Raw genomic sequence first — 22846 nt, 5'->3', positions numbered from 1 at the left:
GGGAGCGGCAGCCGGGGGCCGCCCCCGTTCGCAGGGCGCTGCGGGGGCGAACTCGCCCCCGGGCGGGCTCCCTCGGCGGCAAAAGCCGGCCCGAGCGAGCGCGTAACCGCTCGGAGCGGGCGGGGCCCGGCCGGCCCGCCGGGTGCCGGCGTACCTCGGCGGCTTCCGAGTAGCTGGCACGGAAGCTCTGGGAAGCCTGCCAGCAAAAGTTAAGGAAGGATAAAAAACAACAAGAAGAAAAAGCCTTCTCCGGCGGTCGGGTGGGGTGCACGAAGAGGGGCTGGCAAAAAGGCAGCCGAATAAAGCCTGAAAGTAGCAGATTTTACCGGGTCAAGATCGGGGAGATCACAGGAACGGGATAACGACCGCTTAAGCAAGACAAAGAGTTCGTGCACCCGGTTACAAACCCGCTATTATGTTAACGTGCCCGCAGTGTGTGCCTTTATCGCCGTTGCGTGACTTCGGGAACGGCAGACCGGCGGGGCAGGCGGCGGGTGCCAGCCCACCCCCTGCCCCCTGCCTGGCACCAGCTCTCCCGGGGGGAGAATCTCCGCTGGGGGCGGGGGGGGGATAGAAGAAGGCGTAACGCCCATTCTCTTGCCCGTCCTGGCTTTTTCTTTCATCATCTGCATCATTTGTAGGCTTATGCAAACATCGTCTACACAGCCGCTTCTGGGAAAAACAGGCAAATACTTTATGCTTCGAGCCGAGGGTACGGTGCCCAGTGTTCACATAAACCGTTGGGTTTCTCTGCGTTTCTTACGTTTGCTCAGCGTTCGACAGGCAGATCTGCTGCAGGCGGAAAAGGCAAGCACGCAGAAGCCAAACTTGAATACTTGAAGCAAATAAAGGCTTGGAGGAACGCGTGCTTTTAGACAAGCAAAAGAAAATAAGCAAAATCTATTAATATTTTGATCTTGTTTAGTTACCGTGTAGTCTTCCAAACTATTCAGACTTCAAGACAGTCATCTTAAAACACGTTATAAAGAAAACATGGTTTGATGCTAGTTAGAAAAAGCATACATGAACTAAGAGTGGGAGGTGCACAAAGCCTATTCTGACAATTATTAGCAGGGATTTTTTCACTTTAAAAACCTGCAGACTTTCATATGTATGCGATATGGCTAGCGATAACAAACTCCATGCTAACTTTCAGAAGTAACATACAGAGCTGGAAAATCAAATTCTTGTTCCCACAGAAAGCCCAATATTTAGAAGAGACAAGTAATTTTAGTTATAGAATGAATTTTCAAAATTGGATCAGAATATTCACTTTCAGCACATTTTAAGTTAGTTTCATTTTTTATGTTGAGAATCAGTTACTTGTGATATTAAAGTGAAAACTGAGCAAATTAGATTTAGAATGACACCATTGCATGGTAAGTTTGGATTTTTCTCTCAAAGTTTTTTATCAAGGTCTACAAGTTCCTGCAATATATTTAAACTTTGCTCAAACTGCGTTATTTGGGGTAGGTAGGGATGAGGTTCTGTGAAAAATGTTTGCAGCAAGGATTGTTTTTAAGAAAATCTTTGGAAATGTTGTGTACGTACACACGTCTTACTTTAAATGACAGGTATCCGAACGTGCAGGCTAAAATGCAGGAAGAAGTGGATAGGATTGTTGGAAGAGACCGTCTGCCATGTGCTGAAGATCAGCCTCACTTGCCCTACATCATGGCTTTCTTGTATGAATCCATGCGTTTCAGCAGCTTTGTGCCTGTTACTATCCCACATGCCACCACAACCAACACCTTCATAATGGGCTACCTCATTCCCAAGGACACAGTGATTTTTGTTAATCAGTGGTCAGTGAATCATGATCCAGCAAAATGGTCCAACCCAGAGGATTTTGATCCAACGAGATTCCTGGACGAGAATGGATTCATCAATAAAGATCTTACTAGTAGTGTGATGATTTTCTCATTGGGAAAACGTCGGTGTATTGGAGAGGAGTTATCCAAGGTGCAGCTGTTTCTCTTTACCTCCATACTGGTGCATCAGTGCAATTTTACTGCTAATCCAAACGAGGACCCTAAAATGGACTTCACCTATGGGTTGACCATTAAACCTAAGCCATTTACCTTGAATGTTACACTTAGAGATACTATGGATTTGCTCGATCAGGCTGTCCAAAGACTGCAAGCAGAGAAAGCAGCCAATGAAAATCAGCTGTCAGCAAATGCCTAAGCAACAAACCTTGCATCTAAAAATAACCCCCCTCTCTCTTTTTAGACTTAAATAAGTTATAGTTTGTTCTGGCAATCTTTTTGGAAACTAGCCAGTATTACGAGTTACAAGAGCAGGAAGGAAAACTGCACAAGGTATAATTCAGTCCTCTTTTTAATTCTAGAAGGAGAGCCAGGGGAACAATTTAATATATTAAATGATAAAACATATGCAATTTGAAAGTAAGCCTTTTCTTTTCTAGCTTGTTCACAGAAGTCGCTGTTATAAAGAGTTTTTTATCTACTGACTGGTTGGAGCATCTCCAGGAACTGTTTATACAATCCTTTCCATGTCTCCATGCGCTATGCCTTAAACTCTAAGTTCACCTTCAGTGACTCCACATCCCAAAGTGAAATACCTTATTAAAAAAAAAAAAAAAAAGAGGAGGGTGGGATGGGGTGGGTCAGCCTGCCTCTGAATTCACTCTACTGGAAACTGCCATAAGCACATGGCAGCTCCTGTGTTGTGACTGCTGGGATGTACATTAATGCCTCAATGATAAATGTTCAAATGATTTTTGGTAAAATGACAATGTAAAGTCTTGCCTTTAGCATTCAAAAGTGTTTACATAAATGACTAAAAGACTTGCTTATAAGCACATTTGAAAAAAAAATCATATTTTGTAGGAGAATGAACAGAATGTCCTAGTATAGTAACTTTTCATTAAGTTTTGAAAGATCAGATTTGGTATGTCGCCAAATGGCAAGGGTGATACAAACCATATGCTAATCTGTTCATTAGCATATTCATGAACAAAATAGATAGTTGAATTAGAAAGTTTTATAAAGGTATAGCTGAACTTTGTATTTTTCTAGTAAAGGGTTAATATCCCTGTCCCTAGGCACATAGGTAAGCCCAGTAAAATCCACACGGGCCAAGGTATTTAGAAGTGAGAATGTGGGGTTTTCATATTAAAACTTTCATGCCGCAAGCCTCAAGTAAAGTGTACATCAAATATACACCTGCTCACTAGTGATTCTGTAGGTTGAGTTAAATGGTATATCCAAAAATCAGCTAGGTACTTTTAGTACACTTCGCTCAGAACAATCTCAGAAGGAAAACTAACGTTACATGTCCTAATTAATGTACCCATTAACTGAAGAAAAAGTACTTTTAAATTTTTTGTAAGGCAAAGGACATAAAATAAAAAACCCCAAACAACCAAAACTATTATTTTAAAGTAAAACACACATGTGAAACTTTATGGCCTTGAACTTCTGGCTAATGTTTGTGTACACAAAGCTGCATGTATTTCTCTAAAGAGCAAACAACCCTATGTAAATGCCTGATTCTGAAAAGTGTTGGGCTCTTCTTTGGAGCTGCATATGACCTTCAATAACATATGAAATCCATCAGAAATGAGAGTACCTCACATGACTTGCTGTGGTCAGCCTAATACTAAATAAGGTATTAGTAGAGCTAGAAAAATAAGGGTGCAATTCTACCCAGTAAAGTAGCTCTGCTGAGACCTAAGCAAGTAAAGATTTGCACTGGGTCTTCTGACTGGGTCTCTCAGACTAAGACTTCAGCCAGTCTTAGTCACGCTGGCTGCAGTGACAGAACTCATACTGACATAGGAAAGAGCTGAGTTAACAACACAATCCTGATCTTCTTAAGTAGAAGCTTCACTACTAATTTTAAAAACCTGAATCAAGCCTGAAAGTACTGCTCCAAAACCCCACACAGTAGTAATGCACCTGTTTAAAGTCTCTGACTTCATATGGCATCTATCTTCTTTTTTTAGAGCTAAAAAAGTTTTCTATTACATACACAAGGAGTAACCTCAGGTGTTTTTCTGAATTATGTACAAGTCTGTGATATCCCAGAACTTAGCCTATACCTGTGAAAAGCTTTATAAGATACTCAGCATTTTCATATGGAGATCTACATTAGATCAAATGCTAGCAAGACAATTTTCCTTGTACCTTTGTAAGTATTGTTATTAAAAAAAAAAAAAAGGATGTAACCTACAACTGAATAGTTATTCTAATGCAAGGATCACCCATTCATATTTTAATAAAAATGGCTTTTGCAATTTTGTACTCTTCCAAAAGCTTTAACTATGCATTGGCTACTAATGCAATGTCCATTTACACTGCTCATGTCTGTCAGGGGGTCACACACTATATAGCTGTTGGTCAAATAATGCCTCATATAATCTGTGAAGTTACTCAAATTTAGTAGCACCCATTTAGAATGTATGCAGTTGTTCAGTGAGTTAACTTTTATGGTCATTTTGAGATGTATCATTGTGTTACCAAAACACTAAATAAAATTATTCCTACACTGCCTTTGCTTAGTTTATGTATGGCTTTCTAACATCAAGGTATACAAAATTATTATTTCTGATTTGGAAAGTATTATTATTTTAGATATTTGTTCATATACTTTTCACCTTCTTCCCATTTCTGGATTTTAAGGTTTTTCTCCATCCTGCCCTTACAGCTTCCCAGGTCTGCCTGCTTATTCATACCTTGCCATGTGTTCAATTTCCTCATGCTCCTTGCTAAGAACATTCCCTGCTGCTTGTCTCTGCATTGATCAGAATTCTCTCATGTCTTTTGCTTTCTTCTAATACCTGTTAATCTCTCCTCAGCCTGCACAATCTCCTATGCTATGTTCTTCCTTCTGGCATTTCAGTTTACTTCCACCTCCCCTTATTTCAAGCCCACACACTCATTTTCCTTTCTCTTTTTCCCTCCTATATCTAGTGCTAGCACCTATATACTCCTGATACTGGATCCCCACCACTGCCCTTGGGACCAGTTTGTGCTGTTTGGCCTTGGTGTGTATAGTAAGGAGTGCCAGGAAGGAAATCTCAGGGCCAAACAGTCCTTAACATGCCCTTGCAGAGCAACCTCTCACAAAATCAAGGCAATCCTGTGGTGAAGGGTGGCCGTTATTGCATGTAGAACACATTTCGTCATGATGCAGCAGCACCCCTACCCCCCTTTGTCTTCTTTTCCCCAGTCTGCTCCACAAGCCTGCTTACTTAAGAGCCATCTTAGAAAAGACCTTCACATTTTCCCAAACCCCAAGAAAGTGGAACAAGCTGAGCGGGACAGAAGGCTGGGCAGACTGTAGCAGTAGTTCCCTCCTGATTTGGGATGTTTTCAGCTGGAGTTTCTCCCTAAGGGGGCAGGATTCTAAGTACAGGCTGAGTTGGCAAAATCAGAAGGAGCTAAGTTGAAGACAACTTACAAAGACCCCCTAGAAGTAGCTAAGGACCCATGGAGTAGGTGTAGAGTCCAGAGATATACCATGCAGCACATACGTGGCTGGGGCTGACCAGTGGGACACAGCGTAGACAGAAAGCAGGTGTCCTCCCTGGGTAAAAGCCAAGAGCAACTTCATACAGCCAAGAGATGCTGCCACACTGTCCCTGCTTCCCATTAATTTCCAGGTATTCTGCTTTACCAGCTGCCTACAGCCGAAGTCTAGACTCCTCCTTCAGTGTTGACAAGCACATTTTTATAGCAAGACCTGCTCCCTTAGTGCTAAAAGCTGTGGTGCTGATGCAGCCAGAAGTTGGCATGAAGAAAGCATTCTCGGAGAGATTCTTGGAGATCACTACAAATACTATTTATACCAGTTGACTAGGGAACCCAAAGTTTCTGATTGCCTACTGTAAGCCAGTACCAAGTGTTAAGGAAATAGAGTAAGACTAACTCAGCAAGTTGGCTCGATTTTTTTTTTTAATTCTGTATTTCCATTTTCCATCTGTTTCATTGGAGCAGTTGTTAGAAAAAGTATAATTTTCAAAACTAGGCAAGGTCACATCTAACAGCAAGTCATGCACATCTCATAAGATTTTGTGTTTGCACTGCCACTGCCTTCCTCACCAATCTGTGACTGGATGTCACCATAGCAATACCAGACAAACATATGTTGCTCTTTCTTCATGAAATAAAGCACAAAGAAGTTAAGCAGCTGTATTCAAGACAAGATTTTTCCTTTAAAAATCTTCATGCTCAGGTTGTAGTGATTTCAATGGGTCAGGAAAGCCAAGTGTCATCTCACACTTGCTTTCTCTGTGTATGTGCACATGCACACACTTAGTCCATCTCCCAGAATTTTAGTAACAACTTTCATTCAAGTTGAGATAAGGGATTTAAAAAAAACCACCAACCCCCCAAACCCATCAAAACAACAACAAAAACCCCACCACACACACACAAAAACCCCACCCAAAACCACAAAACAGGAAGCACAGGGAGAACTCATGACAAGCATATGTTTCTTGGAAAACCAGTAGCTGTCAGACCAGCCCACTACATAACAAGGAGGGGAAGCAAGTAGGCTGAGCTATCAGAGCTGATATAGAATATGTTTATGCTATTCAAGTGTACCATTACATTCCTTGTGAAGCCAATAGTTAAACTTGCTGGCTTCAGTGGGAGTCAGTTCAGAGCTGCTGAAATAAATAGCAATAATATAACAATAAGGAACAAGACTCATCAGAACTTGAGAAACAACCGCTGCTGGAAAGAGGAAAAGAGGGAGTCAGTCCAGGATCTGTGCAACAGCTATCAATACCAGCATAGTCACGGCACAGTGTAACTAAATGCAAATCCACAACAATGAGTTGCAACTAGTTTTGCATCAGACCCAGTGTGGTTTTGTGAGTGGCAGGGACTGATGTGTAGGTTTGTCTGTAGGAAATTGGTTCAGATTGTCCAGGCAGAGCAACCAGAGACTAGGCAATTGGGAGCTTACCTTTTACCTGAGAAAAGTCAAGAAATTAGCCTTGGAAAGCGAACATTTACCTTTGCTGCATCTTTAGCTTGGTTAAATTTTACTCAGACATTTCATCTGCCCACACAACAAATTCAATTGGGATAACACTGAAGGCGGATCTGGCTTTTTCATGGATGAAGAAAAGGGCTGGATTCTGAACAGTGCCATTATTTTGGTATACAGTGCAACACAGATACAGTGATTCAAATTTCAACAACTTCTTTGCTGTTTATCGCCCTCCATTTTTGCAGCCAAGTTTTTTCCTGTTCCAGTCACTTGTACTCAGAGCAGGCCAACTCAATTGTCAGGTGAAAACAAGCTCAGTATTAAGCACAAACAGCCTGGAGCATTTAAGATGGCTGTAGTCAATACTTTGATAGTCCTCCTTTGGGGCTTTTTGCCAACTTTTCAGACAGCTCCACTAACCAAAAAATTCTTTGCTTTGTTAAGTGTTGCCCTGTCCTTCAATACTTACAGCAGATCTTGCTCCAGCCTGAAAGCACAAAGCTAGAGCTAACCAAATCAAACCAGAGTCTCTCAATTCCCTAAACTCTTTATCTGTGCTGTTTGGGGACACTGATCCATCAGCATAGTTAACTCAGAAGATACAGGCATTTCAACTGCACATGTGCGGGGCGGGGGAAGGGAGCAAATGCACAGAGGACTTACTGAAGGTGCATAAATCACCTGCAGAGCTATACAGGAGTCATTTGCTGGAGTGGCTGAGAGCTAGTGGAGGAAAATGTGTATCTAAAGTGTAAGAAGATTCCAGCTAGGGAGGAACTGTGCACAGGGTCTCTTGATTTCCAAGAAAAGAGAAGTGGTGATTTACATTGCTTGTACATAAAGTGTGTCAGGATTAGGATGATAAGAATCCACATGGTATTAAAGAGGTTCAATCACATCAGCAGCAGGGAGCATCAAACTGAGAGCGCCTGGACCAAACCTTACCTTCACACCAGGCTGAAAGATAGAATGAGTGATTATCTTCCTGAAAACTTTGGACAAAGGATGTCTAAATACTAACTCCTCACTCCCTGTTAACTCAAGTAATAGATTTGGGAGGTAGCAAACATGGAAATGAGAGCTGAGGAACTGTATTGGGTTTGTGTGGCAAGGTTTTGGTAGCACCTGGGGCTACAGGAGTGGCTTCTGTGAGAAGCTGCTAGAAGCTTCCCCTATGTCTGACAGAGCCAATACCAGCCAGCACCAAGACAGACCTGACACTGACCAAGGCCGAGCCCATCAGCAATGGCAGTAGTGCCTCTGGGATAACAGATTTTTGAAGGGGAAAAAACCCCCCAAACTGCACAATTGCAGCCGGAGAGAGAAGTGAGAACATGTGAGAGAAACAACCCTGCAGACCCCCAGGTCAGTGCAGAAGGAGGGGGAGGAGGTGCTCCAGGCACTGGAGCAGAGATTCCCACGCAGCCCATGGCAAAGACCATGGTGAGGCAGGCTGTCCCCCTGCAGCCCATGGAGGTCCACGGTGGAGCAGATATCCACCTGTAGCTGGTGGAGGTCCCCACGCTGGAGCAGGTGGATGTCCGAAGGAGGCTGTGACCCCTTGGGAAGCCAGCGCTGGAGCAGGCTCCTGGCAGGACCTGTGGAACCATGGAGAGAGGAACCCACAGAGCAGGTTTTTTGGACTTGTGACCCCACAGGGGACCCACACTGGAGCACTCTGTGCCTGAAGGACTGCAGCCTGTGGGAGGGACCCACGCTGGAGCAGGGGAAGAGTGTGAGGAGTCCTGCCCCCGAGGAGGAAGGAGCAGCAGAGACAACATGTGATAAACTGACCACAACCCCCATTCCCTGTCCCTCTGTGCTGCTGGGAGTTGGGGGGAGGTAGGGAATTTGGGAGTGAAGGTGTGCCCGGGAAGAAGGGAGGGGTGGAAGGAAAGTGTTTTAAGATTTGGTTTTATTTCTCATTATCCTACTCTGATTTGACTGGTAATAAATTAACTTAATTTTCTCCAAGTCGAGTCTGTTTTGCCCATGACAGCAATTGGTAAGTGATCTTTCCCTGTCCTTATCTCAACCCACGAGCCTTTCATTATATTTTCTCTCCCCTGTCCATATGAGGAGGGGACTGACAGAGCAGCTTTGGTGGGCACCTGGTGTCCAGCCAGGGTCAACCCACCATAGTCCTTATCGGGGTCCTCCACGGGGATTGGGCTGTGCCATGCAGGCTGCAGGATTTGAAAACAAAACCAGTCTACAACAGAAAGCCATGGAGAGTCTATCATTCTCCTCACCTCAGCATCCCCAGTGTGTGAGAACAGTGGGGAGGAAAAGACGGCCCAGCTGCAACAGTCTGAATACCTTTTGGGGAAATTTTCCTCTTGACATTCAGACAGTGGTGGAAGGAGGGGACACTACACCAGACAGAAACACTACTGGTTAGAGGATCCATTCAGAGCAGGTCAGGGTCATTTATTTGAGCAAGCTGAGCAGGAAGAGGTTTGTATCAGTTGGATATTCCCACGCTATACAGTTATGTCTTCAGTTGTATCTAGGCTTGCTGATCAATATCACCTAGGGGAAGAATGGCGTATATATTGCAGGATGCTCCAGAACTGCTTTTATCCTCTGATATTGGTGTATTTTCAGTGATGGATCACCTTTTGTTGGCAAGGACAGTTCTACAAGAGTAGATTTTATTTCCACAATCTCCCTTCTCCCAGCCTGAGCTCCAGTAAGAACATAACAGTTATCATGCAGAAACAGGCTTCTAATCCTCTCATGATAACAAATGGGATTTCACATAATCATGTTTTCTGTGCTAAAAATAACAGAACACCCTCCACTTATTTGGACTACTCTACTCATCATAACTGAAGTGGAGAAGTGGAGTGAGACACCCTTGTTCCCAGTACAAAAGCAAGATATAAGACAAATTTTGACTTCACGAAGCAAGTATGACTTGCAGTCATCGGCAGAATAGCATGAAACAATACTCCATGCTTCTTTTATGCTTTCTACTCTGTGAAAAACTTCCAAGCCGCAGTTTGAAAATTTAATTCTATTGTATATCTTATTTTTAATTATACTTTTTCACTCTACAGAGAAAAATCATAAATTGTGAAGCTATTAATCTTTTGTGGTACAGGAAATTTAAATAACTCAATTCAAGTAAAAAAAGAGTGCCACCAGAAATTAAACTCAGACTTCACAATAATTACCCTAATGAAAAATGAGATTCCTAAATGAACCCTTGTCTCATTGTAATAAAACTCCTTTTCCTTCCCTTCGTTCATGTATATAGCTGCTGGGACATGGTGGCGTGCTGCAACTTGTTCCAAGATGTAACTACGTTCATCTTTCTGTTTCTGGCAGAAGGGAGGAAGAGCTGTACCTACACTCCAGAACAATATGCCCTGCAGGGAAGCTTTCTAGGCAACCCTTCCAGGCAGCACAGGAACAAAAGGGAAGTGTTTTCCACCAGCTTTCTCTGGATGAGCATTCTTTCTCTCAGGTGCCTAACATCCTGCCAAGCCTGCATCTTCCAAGTATGTGACAAGCACTTGTGCCTCAGTGACCTGAGGGCAGATCAGCCAACGTGCTTTGGTAAGAAACACCATAGAAAATGTTTAATAAAATTAAACAAGGATGAATTCCTATAAAGGAGGGGAGAAAAAAAATCTGGTTTAGATAAATATCTAATTAAGAAAGTTCCCCAGAGAATTACAAGGCAGATCCCCCAGTGACATTATACTTGAACTGAAACCTTGTACAAAAAAATCCTATGCCTGCTTGCATTTAGACTAAGATACTTCGCATCTGTGCACACAGGTCTACAGCACACTGACAATGTTGTCCGCTGCATTTCAAGGATAAGGTACTAATTTTCTTGAAGTCATCAGCAGAGCCAGAGTTCAAAGCTTTTGGCTGATAATGTATTCCCTATACAACACTGTTTCAAATATCTTCATGTCTTACTGAAAGCCAGAAAGATTCTTTTCTTATCTTCACAAGCTATCTCTTACCCTAATACAATATTTTTCTGCTTTAGTAAATAGCTCTAGCCTGTTCCCAGAGTTAAGTGCATACAGTAGTTTTCATTGGGTATAAAAACATAGAACTGTACAGCAGAACAGAAACCATTAGGGAAGTTCTTGGAATAAATAGATGCTCCATCAGTTTTCTGAATGGTTGAAACTGTGAAAGCAGAACAGATACATAGGGATTGGAAAGTAAAGGTAACTTTTACTCTCAAGAGAACAGATGCTTTCTTCTAGGGTTTATGAAACGTCAGTTAATGAAGGGACCAGGCCTCTTTTGCTCTCTTTATAGCCCCCAAACTGTATCCAGATTAGACCATAACCTTTTCCCTAGCAAAGATCCAGTTAGCAGGGCTTTGTGCATCCTTACATTCATATACAGTCAACGTCTTCATGTAATCATGAAGAAGTTCCTCCCTGAGGATTTGTCATCCCTCTCTTCAAATATTTCCCTGAAATACACACAACTGTAGCTGGCAAAAGAATTTAGTCAGTTATTTCACTGAAGTCAAGTCATATGTATTTATTTTTATTTTTCTAAATAGGCAACTTCCTGTCTTTTGGGGAAATCCAGCAGGGTTTGATCGTATGCTAATAGAAGCGGTAGTTCTTCAGGTTGAATAGCAAAGAAGATTCTGTATCTATAGAGGAATAAGTATAGGGAAGATTGGGGCAGTTGAGAAGTGAGAAGGAGAACAGAGCAGAGAAGGAGAAATGTTAAAATAATAGGCCAGAGAAAATAGAGAGAAATGTTTCATCACACGGAGGAGAATGAAAATGAGGAAAAAGAATGCGAGCAGCTACTAAATGCTGCCCCATCCCCAGGTACCACAGCTCCCCAGGGTACCCTAGGGACCACACGTTGTAATTGATGAAAACACACACAGATGCCCCTGTGGAGGACAATTCATCCCATCTGCCCTCTTATCTCTGCTGATGAGAGAGCACAGACAGCCTGCTTGTACTGAACACCTACCATTCAGGTTATTGATGCACCATGTCCCTCCCTTACTACTCACCATATGCTAGAGACAGATATTTAGGTCTGCCCTGCTTAGAAACAGACATCTTAAACTACAGAACATCTTCAGTGGTGCAGTTAGATTAGAAAAAAACAATACTCTTACACTGCTGGGACACATTTCCTCAGGGGTTGAGGAAATAAGCCACACTGATTTAACCAGGCCATGCTGCAGAGTCTAACTCAATTTAACTACCTGATGTCACAGAATCACAGACTGGTTGAGATGGGAAGGGACCTCTGGAAGCCATCTGGTCCGACCCCCTGATCAAGCAGGGCCTCCTAGAGCCGGTCTAGTCATTCTACCTTCACAATAATAGTAACTACCCACCACACTATAGGCTTTTTCCTTCAGATTTTTTATAGCAAACACATAGCAAATAATATGTTCACCACTGGTTCGCTTTCCTCTTGAAGTTAAGCCTGTATGGGCATCACCCTGGGAAACCCACCGCTGTCCCTAGGAAGCACTTTTCCTCAGCACCGCCCCCACCCCCACTGGATGAGAAAAGCCTTCCCTTCACCTTCCTTTAGGAAACATCCCCACAGGCAGGAACAGGGAAAGGCCACGTAAGACAGCCCATTACTGCCCATCTCCTGCTGTTCCGAGCTGCATATTTTGTGATTTTATGTGCATTTGCTCCCTGCTTCAGCACATAATGGAGAGGATCTATCTACCCAGAATGATCTGTCACAGGCTTTCCTGCTGCTGAACCGAGCCAGTAAGTCATTCGCATCTTCCCCAGATGTTTCTGTTTATTGAACTAACAGGAACCGCATGTACTGCCAGCTCTCCCTGAAGACCTGGGCCAGCGCAGAGAGGGGGTAATTCTCCACTTGACTTCAGGAGCGAAGTCTCACCTGCAGGAGCAGGGCTGGTCCAGGATGCTTCCTGAGCAAAGGGTCTAACAAAGAGCCACTCCTGAATCACTGGGACCAGTGAACATAGGTATGACCCATTGGTGAAAATCCCCCACTCCTTTCAAAGGTTTTAATGCTTTTAAAGTTCTAAATAGCACCATGGTGTCTTTGATACTTGAAGTAACAATTAAGCACTACATGCAGCAACCTTACCTATAGCAGTAAGTGAAGTAGACATGCAATTTAAGACATGGGTAATAAACAGTGCCCTGTTTGCTCACTGAGTTTTACCACAGAAGTCGGTGTTTATTGTAATGGTGATAAATCAAAGAGTGTAAGCTTTCCCGACAGTATTTTACAAATAAATTCCTTGCAAAGTACTGTCGCTATTTTCACATGTTTCCAAATATCAGGACAATAGTAAATGCATGGCATGTCTTCAGTCAAACTTGGTAGTCAGGATTTAAGCGAGGAAGAGCTATAGAGCAACATGTTTGCAAACACCTAAGTCCCTAATCTAGCCATTACATTTTACTGCATATTTTTTAATTTACTGCATACTGAAAATTAAATTTTAAAGATAGGAAACAAATTACAATTTTTGTCAATCCAAATCCGGACGGGGGAATTCAGGCCACTGAACAGCACTTCAAAAATAACTAGAAATTAGAACTCTACCTTTTACTTTCCAGTGTTTGGTTTGTGGTGGGGGTGGGTTTTTTCTCCCCCCTTTACTCTCTGATCCTTGCTCAGATATTGGTCAAAAATCATTCGCAGAAGGCTTGCTTTCCCAGTCTCTGAAAACATTCTGTTGAGTTACCAAAACAAGGTATCAAAACTGTACTTCAGATTTTTTAGAGTTTTTTTTCTATCCAATGCACAGAAACATTTGTTTACAGATGTTCACCAAGACAAGTTTTATAAAACCGTGCCACAGAAATTGTCTCCAAATTTATCAGAAGGTACGTGTTTTCAACTTAAATGCATGTAGTTTATTGCCTTTTTAGTTTTGACTGCTTAATAGCAGCACTATTCAAAAAGACAGACTTCAGTGAAATATGACTCTTGGGGAAACAGATTTCAACAGTAGCATAGGCTTACATAGTAAAGATTAAAATAAGGCCAATGTTCTAGAATATTTCTTTTCATTTGTCTAGCTCTGGCCAGGTAGGTTTTTTTATAATGCTCCTTTCAAGGGACTGGCCCTCACCTGTGCTCAGTAACTAGCTTGCACTCCTGCAGAGGTCCAATGAATTTCTCTATTGAAACTTTAACTCCCAAGTCAGTTTGAGTCCATTCTTCACAAAGGCACTCAGACATGATGAAATAACAAATTAGAGAGAATCACCACATCCTTATGCTAGTCTAAAAAAATTAGACCACCCTCATTGTAATTCTGTACTTGCAGTTGTCAATTTTCGACATACAACCCCAGGATCCTTTTATACACACTACCAGAAAACTTCTCCACCAGTAGCCTGCAAGGCACAACAAAGCCACTTAGTTTGTCCAGGAACAATCTAAAACATGGGGTTAAAGTTCATAATTAACTAAAGCTCCATTCAAAGTCCAGTGATCTTGATGAGTATCAGTAAATTTCAAAGACTGTCAGGTTGCTTTCCTCTCCCAGACAAGCAAAAGGGCTTCCAGGAAACAAAAAGAGTTTGATCTCTGCCTCCATGCCCCCGAGAATTATTATCACTTTTAATGAAACACACTGAGGGTCCACATTGCTGTCAGCTGTCTGCAACTTGGTTTATTTTTAGCTTGTAATATAGTTAATAAAAACCAGGTACAAACCTTATACTGCTTTAGAAGCACATCTTGGAAATTGGACAGCTCTGCTAAAGTCATCATAGAACAAGATTTTAAGGTTCTTCTAAAGAGCCATAAACCAAACTGTTCTTAATATGCCATGAAAGCATTGTTTATCCATATGCATGCATTGAAACATCCGACATTGCACTTTCCCATTTATAGGGAAAGCCAACCCTCTTCAGGGAGACCACACACTATGTCACATTTAGCACCTGTTAGGAAAGTTTCAGCATGATTTTAATTATTTCCAAGCTCAGTAAATCCTCTTCTGCCTCCTTGCTGGAAGGGTTTACACCAATTAAAATGGTGTGTCATGTAAACTGTTTAAGCCCCTAGAAAGCTTCAGTTTGCATCCTAGTTAGCAAATTCCTCTCCTTTTCACTCTCCAGCTACAGCCTTGGTCATGACAGACTGTAAAATGTAGTTTCATAGGTAGCATAGTACCTAGAATTTCATCCAAAAGTCCCTATATTGCTGTCCATACCTATGATGAATTGCTTGCACTATCTATAGAGCTATCCTGCACTGACAGAGAAACCAAGCGAGAGTGGATGGGCCACTTGGCTGTAGTAACACCAGACTCTAAGCTCTTTCAGCATTTGTATTTAAAGGGTAAATGTCTAGAAAAGCTGGGAACATGAACTTGGTATCTATGTCTATGGCTGCAAATCCGCTGAAAAAGTTGCACATCCCAAACCAAACAGCTTAATTCACCTCAGGGTACCATCTTCAGGAGCCAGCATTATCTGGGATCCTGCCCACCTGAACCCCCAGGGAAGAGCGCAAACACAGACAGACAGGCACAGAGGCTACACAAGAGGGAACACAAACTTCTTTGGAAGTGATATGGGCATATCAGCGGCAAGAGAGGCCTCACGCTCCATCTTTGGCCCTAAGTCCAGTCCACCTTGAGACATCGATATCATACCCTTGTTAATCAAGGACCAAGGCACAACTGAAATATTTCCCTCATGTTGGACTACTCACAACATTAGAGCCTAGAGGCTCTTTTTTTCAGAGCAGAAATATGTAGCCGGATGAAAAGCAATAACACTGTAGTCATGCTTGGGCTTTCAGGTTTCAGAAGCCCAGCATTAGAGGTTTCCACACGCAGCCACCCCTGCAAAGGGAAAAATCGAGTCACAAACAGCAGAAGTAATTCTGCTGTTAAAAGCAAAGATGGGGTTGGAGTCCACCAGTCTGCCCCTCACATCTTGCTCAGCTAGGCACAGCAGGCAGCAAAAGGCAGTTACAGGAAAATATAACAAATAGAGCCTCTTGATCTCCTTCAAAAGAGTCCTCGGCATCTCCTAGCCCAGGGCATTCTTCACCTGCAGCCAGACATCTCCTCACTGTTCAGTCTGGTCAGCAAGATGAAAGCTAAGAGCTTAATCTGTGGTTGATTAAAGCACCAATATGTGGTTTAGTTATTAGTAAGAGCATTCCAAGGAGTAGCAGAGTTTGTCCATATAAGCTGGAGAAAAACCTTAAAGGACAATCTTGCATGTCATACTTTGCAGCTGGGATGCCCACCTTTTCTAAGAGAGCTTGTTCTGGCAGCACAAGCTTTCTTCTTATTCATCAGTGAAAAAACAACAGGAATAAGATCACCACTATTCTTTGTTATACCTCCTCCCCCACCCCCCCCGAAAAAAAAGACCAGATTTATATTTTTATTTTATACTTCACTCCCGTTTGGAAAAAGACACACAGATCTTATTAAGAAGCCTGCTGCTGCAGTGGAACTGAACAGTGCTCTTCCAGAACAAGCCACATAGATATTTTGATTCTACAGAAGCAGGTCATCTGAAGAAACACATCATTAGTTCTGAATGTTTGCAAATAAGCCTAAGCTTTCTGGGCATAGAGGAAGGGTATTAGCAAGGAAGTTCAGCTGGTGATGAAGATGGATCACATTAGCAGGACAAAACTTCAGGATTATGGCTGGCCACAACAAATATCAGATGCTTCCAATATATTTCTGCTCCAGCTCAGGGTGGAGTTCTCAAGTTTTCAAGACAATATCTGCTAGAAGTCATTTAGGCACCTAACTCCCATGTACTCAAAAATCTGGACATAAGTAACAAAACAACCAGGCCATAATCTTTGTGTGAAGGTTTTCATGTAAAGAGATACAAGCACTATAGTTGAGTTTCATATTTTTGCAGGAGGAAGAAGAAAGAATTTGGACATAGCCCTGGCAATAATCATTCAACAATTAGGAGTTATCCCATAAAAACATTATATTGCCAAACATCTTCCACACAGATGCATGTTTTCATTGTTCCTCTCTTGTGTTTCAGGAAACAGTAAATAATGCTATGGCCAGTACCCAAACACAAGGTGATTTTAGTAGACCACCTTGTTTGGGACCAACCCACAGTCACCAACAGTTAAACACAATCCCTTACATTATACACTACTAGCAACGTCTGACAAAATATAAACATGTAAAACAACTCAGGGTAGCACCCGTACACCTAAGCCAAGGGCAACGGTGGGACTTAGGGGCAGACAAGTCTCTTCATTCCCTAATGGTGGATGTATCAGTTTCTCCAGTAAATGGGCTCATTGCCAGGGTTAGAGCATGGAGTGAGAAAACGTAACATCATGGGATGCAGACAAGCATGCTGTGGTAGGCGTTTTAACAGGGAAGGCTGCAGCCCCCTAGAAAAACCGCACCTCGCTACGCCGTGAGACGCCTTGATTCTCCCTGTTCTTTGTAGGGCCTGGGATTCCAAGCCCCTACAGTGAGCCCACCCCTTCCCTAAGGAAAGAGACGGGTGTTAAGGAGGAGATCCTAGGAAAGTGCTTTACTAATCCAACTTTCAGCTCCAGGAAATTGTTCATGTCCCAGGGCAATCTTTTCATCAAAATTGGGTCTTGAATTGAATTGAATGCCAAAAACGAAGGAAATGAAAAATGAGTAAATAGCAAATTAAAATCCCATAGCATTTAATTGTGGAATCAACAAAACGTGGCATTCCTGGAACAAACGCTGTGCCCCAAGCACCTCAGCAACTGCTGCCCGGCACTGCTGAGACTTCTCAGCGTCCCTCTGTCCCAGTCGATCGGCAACTGGGAGCTGCCAAGAGACAAAGCAAAAATCCTGGCACACATCAGGGTTTCTCATTTCTTTCTTTTTTAATGTTTGCATGGCTGTCTCCAATATGGCTGGTGAGGACTCCAGCAGCTGAAACAACAGATGGGGCTTCCACAAAGCAGCATGTTGTCAGAGAGGGAATCGCATAGCTGGCAACTCAGCAGCAGCCCAGCATCACTGCTTCCCCCACATGTGTCCTCATACGGTTATCTGCTTATTAGGATAGAACTACAGGCTGCCATGTAGTCTCTGTTTATGGGAAGAATAACAATGATGCATTTATATATTTTTAAAAGATTTCATTGACGGACATGCCTCTTTGCAAATCAATACCAGGGAAACATTAAAGTTACTTTCATGAGGAAAAAAAATTGGATTAATTAATAAGAAAAATATAGTTCAAAGTTAACATATTCAATCTGGTTTTAATATGATTTTTGTAAGTTCTTTACTGAATTGTCACTCTGATAACATTGCAGCAGAAACGAACTGTTTTCTTTCCTACACCACAAAGCCTGTTGGCTCCTCCCATCCCTTAAGTTTACAGTCAGTTCAGATATTGTGCCTTTTGTGATGTGCAAACTGTTCTCTGAACACATTCACTGACTGGCTTTATTTCAGGGCACTAATCTGTTGTCACTTTGCATCCTTTCAGGCAGTGACAGAAACCCAGAAGGTAATTACAGTTAATTTCATGGCACCCTACTCGCTAGCACACCTGAGAACGCTCCACTTCAAATCAGCAGGAAAAACCCTACTAAACTCCAGAGCACCTGGATCCCTCTCTAGATCAGGGTTAGAGACTGGGTTGAGGGCTTTGTTGTTTATTTTTTGGCTTTGAACGTAGAAGAACATGAATGATGAGGAATGCAAAGCAATGTGCAAGTGGTGAGTGTCAGTTATAGGAGAAATGTCTTGTAAGACTCACGCAGTGTTTCTCAAAATAAGAGATCACGTAAATACGGTGTCCAAAAAGATTGCTTCAAAGGCTTACAGCACACAAACATTGGCATGAAGTGCTTTACATGAAGCAATCCTCAGAAGTGTATCCTTTCACACCAGAAGTTTTCTAAATTATTCTGCAGAATTTAACAGATAATTCCATCTGTGCTGAAAGACCACACATCTCTCTATGGCTGCTCTGCCGCCTGCAATATCAAGAATTACTCAACCTGTCTCTGAATATGAGATATATCCTTTTGAAATCTGTCAATAACAACTGGAAAATCTATTATGTCACTGGAAAAAAGAAAATGTGGACCTGGACAATTGGGCTGCTTCATACCCAAGTTTCCACATCAGCTGTATTTTATCATAATTATATTGAGTGAAATATTACCTGACTGCAAAGTTTCACAGGTCTCCAGTGCAAGAAATATTTTTTTTGTAGCATTTGGAAGACTCTGAAAAAACAGAGGTGCTCCGCTTAGTTGCAAAAGCTTATGCTAGAGATGAGATGGGATCCCATCTGATAAAATAGGTAAGTAATTAGAAGTAGTTTGGTAAGATGATGATCGAGTAAGTCAGTATACAGTGCTACCTCACCTCAGTTGTACATACTGTATGCATTAAGCATTAAATATATTGGAGGCTGTACGTAGTAATGAAGATAACAATGCAGAAAGCAAATGGTGAACTAAGGTTCCAAACATCCATTTCTGACTGCCATGTGTCAGAAAAAAAACGGAATAAAAATCAAAGCCAACTCCAGAGAGAAGGAGTCACACAAGAGCAACACTGAAAAACAGAGTTTGCCAAAACCCTTGGAAACTGAAGTCCTGGAGATGTACACAGATCTGCTGAGACCTCAGTTTTTATGGACACCTTCACACTGGCCATGGGGCTCCAATTATCTCAGGTCAAACTTACTGACAGGCCTGTGGTTCCTGCTGAATGCCCCACCTGTCTGCTTGGCGGAAAAAGCACTTCACAGCCCCTGCAACACTGGCTCTAAAGCTCACTTGTTTAAGATTACATTATGACTTCTCCTTACTTTGAGTACAACTGAAATACCACTTGTTTTGGCAAGAAAACTGGAAGAGATTCAGTGTAATACGGGTGAGCAGACCAGCTATTAGTGTCTCAGCAGGAGCCATTCAGGGATGCGCTTCAGTCTCCTCATACTTAATATCCAAGATTACTTCAATCTTGCCTGAAATTTCTCTCCCCTTCCCACTCCCACAGGAGTTACTTTACTTTTTGATGAATGAGTACTGAGTTCAGGAAAACAAAGAAAGTCAAACATTCCACAGATGGATATTAAGCAAGCCTCCTTGAGCATTTTTCTGCAAACCATGATCCTTACTTACAAAAAAGCACCCTCAAAAGACAAAACCCCACCTCTACACACATAAGGCTCCCCCCCTCATCCCTCCCCTTCAGCCACAGACTCTCTAGAAGTAGATACGATGGTTTGGGGATACCGATTACAGCCATCTCTCTTAGAGACAGGGTTGATGAACTATGAGTTGACTCTTACTGACTCTGTAAACCCTTTAGAGTTCACAAGCTCACAGTTTGAGAAGCCAAGGCAAGGAAAACTAATACATTTATTTACAGCATCTTTTACTTTTTTCTTTACCATCTGCCTGCCCTGAGTCAAACAGGTAAGGGACTTCCAATAGGAACTGACGGCTCTGTATCAAGATGAGCCTGCAGTGTCAAGTAGGGTTATCGCCTAGCACTTCCCTTCCAGCATACAAGGCATCTAGCAATACGTCGTATTCAACAGGTATTTTTCCTGCCTTTCCTCTCAGAGGGAGGCCCAGTTAAGTGCTGAACTGTGGCAATTCCTTTCATGAAGCATTTTTAACTTTGCTCTTAGAAGTTAGAATATAAAATGATGTGCAGGCAGAATCTTTCTCCCTTGCTTTTAAGTTTTCACACATTATGGACAGAAATGTCAAAAGTTTCAAAAAGTAATTGAGTTGCTTATTGTAGCTACAAAATACAGCAAATCATATCTATTTAAATTGCTTTTTTAAACATACAGGTATATACATTCACATAAATATTTTTATATGTATATACACTAACATAGAAGCTGTGGTCCCCATTCAATTTCTGCATGTAATTACAGTTTGACATTCAAAATAAGACAGGGTGAAATCCCAAATCCATAGCATTCATATAAAAACAAATCCAGCACAATGCACAGAAATCAAGATGTTGCATTGCAGATTAACCGAATGAGCCTGTTTGCCTTTACCCGATACCACTGAACATTTGCTTCTATTCTGCTACTCTTTGATATAAGAAAAGCTCCTTCATTCAAGTTCATTCTCTAGCCTAAATTTAAGGACTACTTTTCAACACACACATGCACACGCACCCCCCCCCAACAACAACAATTTAAGAAAAACACAACACCCCTTAGCTTTCATTTAAGGCTGCCAGTGGATGAAACAGTTCTCAGCTACTGGGAATCAGCATTAACTCCCCTTGCAGAGCCTGCTGATGGAGCCCTGCTCATTCACAGCAGCTCCTGACTGCCTCACACCCACCACACAACTTTCATGCAGGTCCATCAGTGAGCATTTTAACCAAGTGCTGTAAACGGTTATGGAAGAAATTGAATAAAATATTGGCAGTTAAAATATATCCCACAAAACAAAGCTACAGCAATGTTTTCACACTAGTGTTTTAGCACTTGTTTGCTTAACAGTATCAAGCCCTTCTCACAGCAAAATGGCTGTTCATAGGTATGAAGATGGCAGTTCATAGGTAATACATTTGAAACGTCTTTTCTACCTTGTATTTTTCCATATAAATTTAAGTCAGAGAACATGAACAAAAAACATTTTTTGAAGTAAGGAAAGAAGAAAAAAAATTATTTTCATTTCACTGTCACCTGCCACATGCACCAGTGCCCCAGAGGAGGGTTCTGGAACATCCCTTCAGGTCTCACTGCAGGAGGGTCAAAGCCCTGCATGGAGGAGTCTTGCATGTAGGTAGTTACAGGCTCAAGACTTAACACACTTCCTTGTCAGGAGCTACCAAATCCTGTCTACTTTCAGTTAACCTTCCTAGGGACAGCTTCCAGATTTTCTCTTTTAACTGAACGCTGGCAGATGCCAGGAGCAGAGACACAGGCTTGCGAAACACCCGCCATTACGGTATCCATCGTGTGTGTCACACGCACTCGCTTTCTGTTACAGATGCAGCAGCGTGAAGCTGGATGCCCTGCAGAGCACGTACTCACCCCTCCTTCACCTCCAGGCCAGCAGCAGCCGGAGGCTCAGCCCACCTTCCAGCAAACTCCTACAGTAAGACAGCTCCTGAGTGACCAGCAAGCATCCCCCAAAGGTGGGAAGCAGCCAGATGTGTGAGCCCAACCCTGTTCATGAGCTCTGTGGGAAGCTTGTCTCACCATGTGCACCAAACTGCCGATTCTCTGCTGCCAGGCCCCACCCGAACCCCAGTTCCAGGCACCCTGGGCTGCTCTCCCCACTGCTCAGCCAGGTGTGCCCGCCTCTCCCCTGGCCTCGTTAGGCTGCTGGCCCACAGCAGCGGGGAGAGCTGTCCGAGCCCCCAGCACCGCTCCCTGCCTGGCCACCGCTCACCAGCTAGGGTGGCCGCTCACAGCCGCACTTGCCAGTACGCTCCTGCAGCTGGAGGTACAGCTGAGTATCTATCGACGTATCTGCACGGGCTTTCTGTGTGTTCCAGAAAACCAGCCTGGAAATGCCGTGTAAATGCATCCCAAGGTGTCGTCTTCCCTGACAGCTCTTCAGGTGCTGATGGAAAGAGTAAAAGAGGCCTAAAAAGTGAAGCCTATTTTACTGCTTACTGCTGTTGTGTGTTCTCCAACCAGTTAACGCTTGGCTGAACCTTGGCTTCGCTCTACCAGTTACTGAAAAACCACAGGTCAGCCTTCCCATTTTGCAACACCAGCCTGGCAATGGGGGAGTTACTGCCAGCTTCGGTGGCAAGCGGATGGTCCATTCAAACACTGTGATGGCCCCCATTGTGGAGGACTGTGCCTCACTGCCTGACATGTTTTTCTTCAAACCATCTGCATGGGTAAAAGAAGCACTATCAGCCCAATTTTTTTCAGATGGGGAAATAAGTGGGGGG

At 42.8% G+C, this 22846-nt stretch overlaps 1 protein-coding gene across 1 annotated transcript in view; it reads left to right on the top strand.

Moving 5' to 3' along the window:
• LOC104840371 (cytochrome P450 1B1) overlaps window positions 1–2521 on the top strand; it is a 4285-nt gene extending 1764 nt beyond the window's left edge. The window contains exon 3 of the mRNA XM_010581265.1: window positions 1575–2521. Coding sequence (XP_010579567.1) covers window positions 1575–2187 — 613 coding nt within the window. The 3' untranslated portion in view covers window positions 2188–2521. The remainder of the gene's footprint in view (window positions 1–1574) is intronic.
• Window positions 2522–22846: the final 20325 nt, after the last annotated feature.

The sequence above is a fragment of the Haliaeetus leucocephalus genome, unplaced genomic scaffold (assembly GCF_000737465.1).
Source record: "Haliaeetus leucocephalus isolate CR32 unplaced genomic scaffold, Haliaeetus_leucocephalus-4.0 Scaffold752, whole genome shotgun sequence".
Taxonomy (NCBI): Eukaryota; Metazoa; Chordata; class Aves; order Accipitriformes; family Accipitridae; genus Haliaeetus; species Haliaeetus leucocephalus.
The sequence above is the reverse complement of the archived record's forward strand: the minus strand, read 5'-3'. Positions and strand labels throughout refer to the sequence as shown.